This window comes from Vombatus ursinus, unplaced genomic scaffold (assembly GCF_900497805.2).
Source record: "Vombatus ursinus unplaced genomic scaffold, bare-nosed wombat genome assembly UNPS02014772.1, whole genome shotgun sequence".
Lineage (NCBI taxonomy): Eukaryota > Metazoa > Chordata > Mammalia > Diprotodontia > Vombatidae > Vombatus > Vombatus ursinus.
In genome coordinates, this window is record NW_020954550.1 from 37,845,900 (window position 1) to 37,857,593 (window position 11,694).

Genomic DNA, 11,694 nt, shown 5'->3' on the forward strand with positions numbered 1-11,694 from the left:
GTTTCCCCATGCAAGAGGAAGACAAATAATACTCTCTCTGGGTTTAGAAAGAACAGGAATCAAGACAATTCATTGTAACCATTTTTAAAAGGGATGAAGCAAAATATTGTAAACCTGTCAGTAGCCCAAATCAATTAACACGAGCTTTTAATAACAGGTATGAAAAGAAACAAATAAAATGGAATTCACACCATTTTGAATAGAAAAGTACAGAATTTTTGGCTGTATTACTTTTAAATAACTTTATATCTAGGATTCACCATTTGTGATAAAGATTTACGTAGTACATATGAAAAGTTCAAGAATTAACCTCTGCTGTGTTAAGTACAAGTGAATTTGGATTTTTAAGGAAGCACTATGTCTTATAATTAAGTATAACTGAGAATGTGAAAAAAATTTATTTTCCTAACTGTGAGCAGAAAGTAAAGTAACTTTTGCTGAAATTTATATTATGTTCCTCAAAGCAAGGTCCTTCATATTTTACATTTTGGGTTCAAAAGGAAATATTTGCAGTATTCAAACTGTATTTTTAAATGAAATAACTGATTTGACAGCTTGACAATACTGTAATCTAGTTTTAAAATAACCTATTACTGAATAGTAATACTAAATAGTAATACTAAAAGCTGAATAGACAGTTATTTCTTGTAAACAATCACATTACTGTAACAATTTTTAAACTGACACTTTTATTTATGAAAGTTTTATTTACTAACTTGACAATTATTTACCTTTTCATATTTTCATAAGATGCTCCTCTAGAAGGGATATCAAGCTATCTCATTATTTAAAAGTATTCATGACAAATTCTTATAGAACATATTCATCAATGTTCTAACTTGGCCAACAAAAATAAAGAGTTACCACAAGGAAGTCAAGGAACCAGTGCTGGCAGAGACTTGTGATTTCATCAGTACAGGGAGGTTCTAATATGTTAAGTGACTTGTCCATGTTTTGGATACAAGGGTCCTCCTGATTAGTTTTTCAACAACAATAATCTGAAAAATGACCATTCTTGTATGTCATATAATTTAGCTAAGAAACAAGAATTCTTATCATTGTGTACTTACTAAATGATTTTGTAAGTAGTAGCCACATGAGGTAAAAATTTTAATAGATTTATGTAACCAATAATAATATTAGCTAACATTTATATGGTGCTTACTATGTGCCAGGCACTGTGCTAATAACTATTTTACAATGATTATCTCATTTAGTCCTCATAACAAGCCTGTGAGGTAGGTGCTATTATTATTCCCATTTCACAGATAAAGAAACTGAAACAGACACAGGTAAAGTGACTTGCCTGGGATCACACAGCTAATGAGTGTCTGATGCTATATGTTAACTCAGATCTTCCTGACTTCGGGCTCAGTGTCTATCCATTGTACCATTAGTTGCTCAAGTTATTTTAATTTTTAAACAAGTGTTGAAAATTCAAACATACACACATAGGAACAAACACATATTCATAATATAAAAGTATAAAAACACATATTCATGTGATCACCAACTTAGAGGTGGAAAGGCCATTCTACGGTCTTCCCATTTTACAGATTAGGAAACTGAGGCCTAAGGATTTATATTTTGATATAATGTAACGTAACGTAACGTAATATAATATAATATAATGTGATATAATGTGATATAATATAATATGATATAATATGATTTATATTTGGTTCCAAAGCATCAGACGTTACCATGCATCCCCAGAAAACACCTACTTTGTCACTGAACCATAGCACTATAGGTAGGCAGGATGGTACAGTCATCTGTAGCCAAAGGATCAAAGTTTAAGCCTTTGCTTTGGTATTTAATAGCGGTGTGAGTTTTGGCTAGTCACCTAACCTCTTTCATCTCCATTTCCTCAACTAAAACTCAACAAAAACAAGGAGGGTCTTAAATGACCTCTGAAGTTGCTTCTAGCCCTAAATCTATAGACGAAAAATAATCTAGGAAATAGAAGCTTGGGGTACTAGAAAGAGTACTGGAATTACAGTTTGAATCTCACGTCTGCACTTATTGCATGAGTGACCATGGGCAAATTAGCAGAAATTAAAACTTACATTTATAACATTATGGAACCTTCAGTGCTAATGCAGAGGATTTTGTAACAGGCTTCCATTATATTCTTTTAAATCAAATAATTATTTAATAACATATAAGTTGTTGCTAGAATGGTATACTTTTTTTGTAGGCCTTGGTTTCTCCAGTTATAAAATGACTAGATGTCTCTAAAAGTCCTTTCTTATGTCCGAAACTATGAACATGTGTATTTATGATCAGTGGACTCAGTTGAGACCTCATTCCTCTGCTTGCAATTATCCTAGAGAACAGATATGTAGCTTTTTGTTTTACTGCTTCTTGACCAACATTCTTTTTGATCACTTTTGATCACTGTTCATTTATTATTTCCCTACACACAAAATTCATATTCAAAATAGCATGCCAGAAGGCAACAAAGTTGTTTCTTTCCCAAGATGTTTATTTCCATAAAATGCTCTCTTAAACTGCAGAAGAGGAATAATCAATTAGTTCAAACAGAGCTATAAGATTTCAAAATTTCAAATGAAATATTCATTTATGAAGATAAATTAAGGTGATGCCATAAGTATACTTGATCTGAAAAAAAGGGAAAACTCTTGAACACCTTGTGATTTACCTAAAAGAAATCTCATCTTAGTGAAATTAAGTAATGTATCTTTTTAAAGTAAATTATATTATCATTTTTTTTTAAAAATGAGAATGTTTTGGAAGTTTATTTTTTAAAAGAATTTCAGTGTATTTAAGGACTACAAATTACTGTTACTAATCCCATTTCAATTTTCATCAATGAAAAAATGAAATTGAGCACATATCCTAATTAACTTCAATATGAGAAATAACTATTATGGTACTAAATTGTGGTAAAGTATAGAATCACTGTGACATTACTCCATAGGATTTTTTTTTTATTATTGTACATAGAAGTGTTTGAGGGATATGACTATTATGGTAAAGATGGTATGACTATTTTTAATACAGAAATAATACCTGAAAGCATTTGAGAGCATGACTGACATGATTACAATTAGGAAAGACATTCTGCTCTTTTAATTTTGTCCAAAAAATAAAACATTAGCTAATAAAAAGACATCACATAATATATTCAACTAGCTAAAAGTATACCATTTACAGAAAATTTGAAAAAATTCTGTCACGACAGCAAGGTTTCTCAGAGCTGAGCAAGTTTTGCTTTTCTAGTTTTGATTTAGTTTCTCTGAGCATGTCAATTTCTATCTGTTTTTGTTTTTTGCCATCAGTCTTCATTTCCCAACCTTCTTCACATGATAATCAAAAGCCATTTTTATGAATAAGTTCAACATTATGGATACCAATTTCGTTTGAATCCTCCTCATCTAGGACTGGACAAATCCCTGAGAAAACTATATAAAAATCAACAATGAAAAACCAACAACCCTACCATATCCAGATGCCAATATTTTCAAAATAGGGAACCATTAGGTTCAGAAAAATCCTGACGTTTTTAAAGTTGAAAAAAAAAAGTCAAGAAACCCTACATACAAAAACTATCAATATCTGAAACTGCTAAAAGTTATGGCTGAAAGTGCTTACTATAAAAATCAGATAACTAGTATGCATATTAGCCTACATATCTCTAAAAAACAAAAGACTAAGTATTATCTAAATCAGACCAAAAAGCTAAGTGCTTCATTCAAAGTCTGCTAAAAAAAAAATATTATATATATATATATATATATGTATATACACACATATACACACACACATATACATACATACACACACACACACAGAAATAAATTTTCACCTTCAGTATATCAGTTAGGAAAAAGAACGGACTTGGGATTAAAGTGAGTATAAGTCTAAGAAGGGTCACTTTGAGGAGAGATTAATTTAGAGGTTACTCTGGAAGGAAAAAAAAAAAGGCCTTTTGAACTATAATTTATAGTTATAGTTATTTGGTAGCATTAATTTCCCACCAGTCACACTACTTTTGGACTTCTCTAGAACTATTCATCATGCCTTCCTTTATCCAGGAAATTCATCATGGGGAAATTTCATTATGCTGTAAGACTGAATCTGCCTATACTTATCTCTCACCAGGCTCTCTGCCCCTCTAACTGGACCCTCTGGCTGGAGAGCAGGGCCATGAGCTGTAAGTAAAGAGAAGGCCCAGTACAGTTTTTCTCCCTGTTTCTCACCAGTTCTACTACTTTTGGATTTCCCTGGAACACTTCAACATCCCCTTCCCCCAGCTCCCCACGTCTTTGGCTTTCTTCTGTATGTTGTCTTCCCCTATTAGAATGCAAACTCTTTGAGGGTAGAGGTTGTTTTTGTATTTGTATCCCCCGGTCTTAGCATGGTGCTTGGCACAGAGTGGCGCTTAATAAACATTTCTTGATGACGCGACTACTACTACTACTACTACTACTAATTTATAAGTCCCCAAATGTTAAGAATGTATAAGGGAAAAGGTGGATGTTCTGTACACAGAAAACTCAAAGGTTAGTTTGGGTGAACTGTTACAGTGCATCTAGCACTATCCAAGGAAGAAGAGCACCCAAGAGTCAAACTGGAATAGCTGCTTATGAGGATGGCATACTCCATGGCAGAGGTGAGGTCCCATCGTAATCGAGGTGAAATGTTCTTTAAACCTGGCCAAATCTCTTTGTTCTAGTTCTACAAGTACTAAATATCACCTTTCTGATCACTAATTTGGTTTCTTAATATGGTATTCGAATACTAGAAAAAAGTATGCTCTAGACAGGAAAAAGGACTAATTGGTCACTGTAAATGAACAGATAAGGATTCTGGCATCAGAGGTCACTCCAACATTTTGAGCTTTTTTGCAGTACCTAAATATCCCTGAATAAAATGAATTGCAAAGTTTTAAACTACAGAACCAAGAAATTATATACTGGATGACTGAGGTAAGAGAACACTACAGGGTTAAGCATAAATGATATCAACAACCTCACAACATGCGATAAAAGCCAAATTTTAAGAGAACACTGTGCCAGAATATAGTACAAAAATTTAAGTGGATAATTTATGAAAAGGTAACTTAAATAATAAATATTTTAAAAGGTATTTCCTCATTATAAGGCCAAATTATGACATCTGACAAAACCTTAAACAAGATCCCAACTTCATGAAAATTTTATGTATTTTCTCATCTGTGGTGCCATCTGCAATTTCAAATCACTATATGGAATATTTAATCTTGTTAACATCTTTAGTAAGGTAAGATACATACATATACATATATATATATACACATACATACACACACATATACACAGATATGTATTTCATTTTTTTAAAATGGGGAAATTAAAGGAATAAGAAAAGATGTTCCTTATTGTTCACTACATTCTAGGTGGTGGCATCTACACTTCTAGACCAGGGGTAAGGAACCTTTGGCCGCAAGGCCACACGTGGCCCTCTAGGTCCTCAAGTGTAGCCCTTTGATTGAATCCAAACTTCACAGAACAAATCTCTTTAATAAAAGGATTTGTTCTGTAAAACTTGGACTCAGACAAAAGGTCCCACCTAAGGACCTCGAAGCCACATGTGGTCTCAAGGCTGCAGGTTCCCTACCCCTGTCCTAGACGCTTGGTTCCAATCACTAAACAGTTAAATACATCTTTCAAAGAACACCCTAGAAATAAGAATGCTAGAATTCAAGAAAGGACAAAGCAAAGAAAATATAGGACAAAACCTACATACATTATTACATTAAGATAGATATTTCAATGCCATTTCAAAATGAGTTGTTTTTCCTATGTCTTTTTAATTTTTAAATTATATTTTCATCATGAAAGACAAAAAAGAGTATTTCGTGTAAAAAGACTTGTATTATGATACCACAAATTTCTATTATATACAGCATTTAAAAGAAGCATGTTAAATTTAATGTTTTTTCCAACACTATTTCACTTGTCTGTGTCCCAGTTTCTACTCTCTTCAGTACATCTTTAAAGTGTTTCATTGATGCTATTTTCTTTCCTTTCTTTTGATACTATTATCATAACTCCTTATTCATCTCTCTCCTCCAGTAAGTTTCTCTCCCCCAAAATAAATAAAAAGTCTATATATAGTCAAGGAAAAGAACCTATATTGGTCATGTCTGAAAGGGTGTATTTCATTCTACACTTTTGGATGGTCCAGTGCCTAACAAGAGGAGAGATGCATGAATCACAGTCAGTCTTCTGGAGCCGTGGTTGTTTAATGCATTGATCATAGTTCTTAGGCTTTTGATAGTTGATCATTATAATGTTGTAGTTATTGTATAAACTGCTCTCTTGACTCTGCTCAATTCACTCTGAATCAGTTTATGTGAATTCATTTCTTTAATCACTTCTTATGGTACAATCATATTTCAATACATAAATATACCATAATTTGCCTAGCCATTCCCCAGTTGTTGAGCATCTACTTTGTTTCTAGTTCCTTTCTATTACAAAAAAAATGCTATTATGAATATTTTTGGACACAAAGTAACTTTTCCTCTGTCATTCATCCTTTTCAGGTATAGGTTTAGTAGTGTTACTGTTCAGTTAAAGGATATGTATATTTCAGTGACTTTTGGAGTATAATTTCAAATTGTTTTCCAGAATGGTTGGTCACAGCTCTATCGACAGTAAATCAGCAAGTCTGTCCTCCTGTATCTCCTGCAATAATAGCTATTTCTCTTTGTTATCTTTGTCAAATTGATGGATGTGAGGTAAAACCTTAGCTATTTTTAATTTGTGGTTCTCTGATTATTATTACTCTTATTGTTTTAGAGTCTTTTCATACAGTTGTTGATGGCCTTTCTTCTTTGAAAACTGCCTATTCATCCTTTGACCATTTTTAATTATGGATTGGCTCTTATTGTTATATACTTGGATCAATTACCTATGTATCTGGGACATAAGATTTCCCTTTAGCTAACTGTTTCCCTTCTAATTCTTGTTGCACCGATTTTACTGGTGCAAAAGTTCTTTAGTTTGATGTAATCAAAACTGAACATTTTATTTTCTGTGATCATCTTATCTTTCATTTGAAAGCCCTGGAATTTGGCTTTGGTATTTCTTGGTGTTTTCAAGCTATAGTTTCTTTCAGGAGGTTGTCAATGGATTATTTCTATTTTTATGTTGCCCTCTGGACCTGTTTTCAAGGTGAATTTTTATATCCCCACTGCTTAGTATAGTATTTGACACATAGTAGGCACTTAATCAATATTTATCTACTGACAGATTTTTCAATCTTTAACTTGGAATATTTACTGTTGTTTCATGGAGTCATTGAGTTCTAATTGTTGTTATGTTTGCAAGGAGTCCATTAAGGTTAAGGTTTTCTACATTTATTTTAAACAGTTCTCTTTCCAATGATTTGCTCTAGAGCTCTTATTTCAATTCTGATATCACTTTTTATCTCTTGCTTCATTTCTTCTGGCCCCATTTTTGTAGTTCTTGCAACTACGGCACTTTTTCTTCTTCTGCAGGTCTACTAATACACGTTGTGGAATTAATCTTTTTGTCTGAGTTTATCTCTTAGGCTTCTGTTAAACTGTAGTATTTCTTCATTATATTAGGTAGTGCTTCTTTCCTCCCTATTTATGTTTTACTTGGTGTGGAGCCTCTCCCTACGTTCCCAGGTTATAGGTAATTTTACTACAGTTTGGGCTCCGTTTTCTCGTGTAAGAACTCTTCCAGCAATTGTTAGCTTCTGGTTGCCTTTTAACTTTGCAGTTTTGGATTAGGTGCAGGTATTTTATTTTATTTTTGTATCATTTGGTTTTCCTTTATGTTCTTTGCAGGGGTATGTATGGTAGACTTGGATTTCTCTATAACGTTTTATAATATTATTGGGTTTGCTTCTGGGTAACGATGGGTCAGAGAGTTGGGAAGTAGGAGCCAGCAATCAAAACCTGGTGACAAAGTCACCAGGTTAGAGAGGGAGTGACAAACACCTTCTTTTTCATAAAGGACCAGGTCAGTGGTCTCAGAAAAATTCTAGATCAATTCCACTTGCCTAAGTTTCAATTAAGTCATATCTGAATCATTACAGATTGTTTAAAAAACAAATGCTATTTAAAAAAAAAATCTGCAAAGAAAGGATGTGGTTTCAGGATGCCAATAAAGCCTTTAAAAAGAAGATCTATTCATTTTTTCCCCTCAATTTCCCCCAAATTATCACAAATACTTCTAGTGGTAAGCCAAAGTCAATCATTTAACTTCCAAAATTTCTGTCCAGTTCATGAGTTTGTAAACTTTGAACAAATTTTACATAAAGGTCAATAACAGAAAAAGCCTACAATGTTTTTCAACAAAAATAAAATGCACAATATATAATCAGTTATCCTGATTGTTAATTAGCATATTATTTCCAAAATGCAAGCATTTCATGTTTTCTAAGCATTAAAACTAGCATAGTATGTAGGTGAAATTTTAATACTTTAACTTTTCTCAGCAAGTTTTGTTTTACCTACTTTTTGTCACATAATGAAAAAATCCACACAAACAGGAAGTTCTACCTAGCACAAAAAAAATGTATTTAACAATGTCCCAAAAAAGGAAACACAAGACCAGAAAGTAAACCAACAAGCATTTTAAATAATAACTAAAAGTGCAAAGTAATTGCCTGGCCTTTCTATTTTTTCTTCCTTCAGGACAGGAATCTATTCACATAAAACATAAAATCCACCCTAATCTAAACTGGACCAACAAATCAGAAAGATTCTTTAAAATGATCAAATCTTTTTCAGTTCACTAAGTCCCTAATAGCTCTAGAGTGCTATTAGGACCTTTGTTTTATTTGATCATTCGCAAAACAAGAATTTCTAAAACTACTATGTCTTGAAGCTCCATTATTAAGCTAATATAATGTGAATACTAGTTGGATGTGAAAGAATACTTACTTGACTCACAGTAACTGTGTGAATTCTGAAAAGTCCCACTTCAAATACTATCCTAATAAGATAGATCACATAATTCAAATGATATGTCTGCAAATATTAACCTAACAACCTAAGCAAATCCATAATCTTCTCCTAAATGTAACACCAAAGCTGTCTTTGCTTTGGCACAAACTAATTGCAGATATATAACTCTTAAGTATTTTACTTGTGAAAAAAAAAAGTGATATAAATGCCAATGAACATTTTAGTTGAAAAAACATCCAAGACAACAGCTAGTATTTATGTAAGGGCTTTAAGGTTTGTAAAATGCTCTACTTATGTTTACCCATTTGACATTTATAACGATGCTGTGAGGTAGGTGCTATTATTATTCATATTGTAGATAAGGAAGCTGTGTCAGAAAGAGGTTAAGTGACTTGCCCAGGGACACTGTCTGATTAAAACTCAGGTCTTCCTGACTCCAACACTCTACATACTATACTACCTAGCTTCCATAAATATGACATGACAATATAATACATAAGAGACAGTCACTAGAACTGTGATATATTACCTACAGAAATCCTATTCTAAAAAAAAAAAATTAGGATTCAAGAAACTAACTTCCACATGGTACCTGTTCATAAATTAAAGATAGAGAAGTGTGAATGGTTATTGTGTATAAAATGTGGTAAAACAAGAAACATATCTTATAAAATTATAATATAAAATTTTCTGAGAGGATGACAGAGTAGTAAGGCAACAAAAACAGGTAACAACGTATAACCATTTTACCTTTATCTTGAACTTCCTTTGAAAAACGTTCCCTTTCAATAGCCGATTCCCGTTCTATCCTCTCAATTTCAGCCAATGCATCCAATTCTACTTCATCATACAGCGTTCCTTGTTGCTGAGATTGTACCACAGAAGTCTGAGGTTGTTTTGCAGTAACTGACGTGTTCTGTTGTAAAACAGGCACTTGTTGTGCCTGAAGGAATGCTGTCTGTTCATGCTGCGGCAAACACTGCGCAGCGTTTAGTGGGCGGTTTACATCCTGTGGCGTAATGGGTGTTTTTGAAGTTTGTCCTGGGTACTGCACATTAAAAGGAATATCACTCTCTGATACACTGCTATTTTCTATACCAGAAAGCATATCTTCCTGCTGGTCCATATCCGAAGATCTTACGCGAGAAAGTCTTAATGTAAGTTTAGTAGAGTCCTTAGATGGAGAACTAATGATATCATACATTGCAGCTTTTTCACTCTGGTCTTTTTCATCTTTCCCTAACTTCATTTTCTTTTGTTTCTTCTGTTTTCTTTCTGGTGAATCTAATAATATGTCAGGTGGAACATCTCTAGGTGATGAATAGGGTGGAGGTTGAGATTGTAGGATTAACGGTGGTCTTGATCCTAGAAAAACAATTCAAAAGGACTGAACAGTTGTGCTGGTATAAATCTTTCCTATTTATCTATGGAATAATAGAAGTATTGTATAAGTAGCAATATATGCCCATTCTATAAGCAGCTAGCTAAAAAGGGTAATGTGTTTCATTATGCCCATGAAAAGAATTTATTCAACCACAGGCGACAAACATAGTTTGCAAAAAACTGGGCTGGCTAAACACTGGACACAGAAACTATACAGCAATTATAATTTAATGCTATGGGCTATAGTTCCGAAAGGTTACAAGAATTCAACTTGGGCAAAAGGAAGAAAGAAGGAAAGGTTTAAAACTTCTTTAGTCTCCTCTTAGATGAAGATTTCAATGATCGTATTATGAGACACTATCTACACAAGATAATTTCTTTAGGCAGAGTATGTAGACAGTGGTAGGTAGATTTTTAATAAGAACTTGGTTGAATGATAAAATAATTTTTCATAGCTTAAAAAATCTTAAAATTTTAAAGTTATTTCTGTAATTGTGTTATTTCTGAAAATAATTCTTACATGATGAGAGGAATTAATTTAATTTTATTTTCTCCCTTCATTATTTACTCTTTTTTCTTCATCAAAAAATCTGACTTTTAGAGCCAGAGGCAACCTAACTGAGAACATTTAGTCCAACTTTCTCCTTTTACACAGGAAGAAACTCAGGCAGCATGGCATAGTAAACAGACTAGTGAAGGCCTGGGTTTGAACCTCTCATTAGACAATAGCTAGTTCTATAACCCTAGGCATGTCACTTAATGTCTCCTAGCCTCAGTTTGTCATCTATAAAATGGGGATAATTATAACACTATCTTCAGAGTATTTTTTGAGCAAGAAATTAAATAATAGAGAGCTCTGTAAACTTTAGCACACTATATAAATGTTAGCTATTTATAGCAGGATTAAGCTATTCAAGCCATTAAGGCTTAAAGCTGTAGTCAGGCTTTTGGGACATCTTGCACTAAACACTTAACAGGCCTCAGCAAATGACAAGGTTCAATACATTTCCACTCAAAGAAACCATTACATATGCCACATGTGAAGAAAAGTATATTAAAATAAGGATTAGGCTTGTTCTGCTTCACCCAGTGGGGCAAAACTAGGTACTGTGGATGGAAATTATAAGAGTCAAACAAAGGTCTGATCTAAGGAAAAACTCCCTAATAATCTGAATTCTCCAAAAGTAGAATGGATTGCCTTGGGAGGTACTAAGTTTCTTCTCATCGTAGGTCTTGGAAAAAAAGTTCAAAGACTACTTATTGGACCTATAGTAAAGGTAACTTTCTCAGGTATAGGTTTGACTAGAGCAGGGATGGGGAACCTGCGGCCTTGAGGCCACATGTGACCCTATAGGTCC

General features: G+C 33.3%; 1 protein-coding gene across 2 annotated transcripts in view; it reads right to left on the bottom strand.

The window, feature by feature from the left end:
- NIPBL (NIPBL, cohesin loading factor) overlaps positions 1-11,694 on the bottom strand; it is a 261,926-nt gene that overhangs the window by 89,105 nt on the left and 161,127 nt on the right. For both annotated transcript variants that reach the window (XM_027863621.1, XM_027863622.1), the window contains exon 9: positions 9,704-10,318. In XM_027863621.1, coding sequence (XP_027719422.1) covers positions 9,704-10,318 — 615 coding nt within the window. The remainder of the gene's footprint in view (positions 1-9,703; positions 10,319-11,694) is intronic.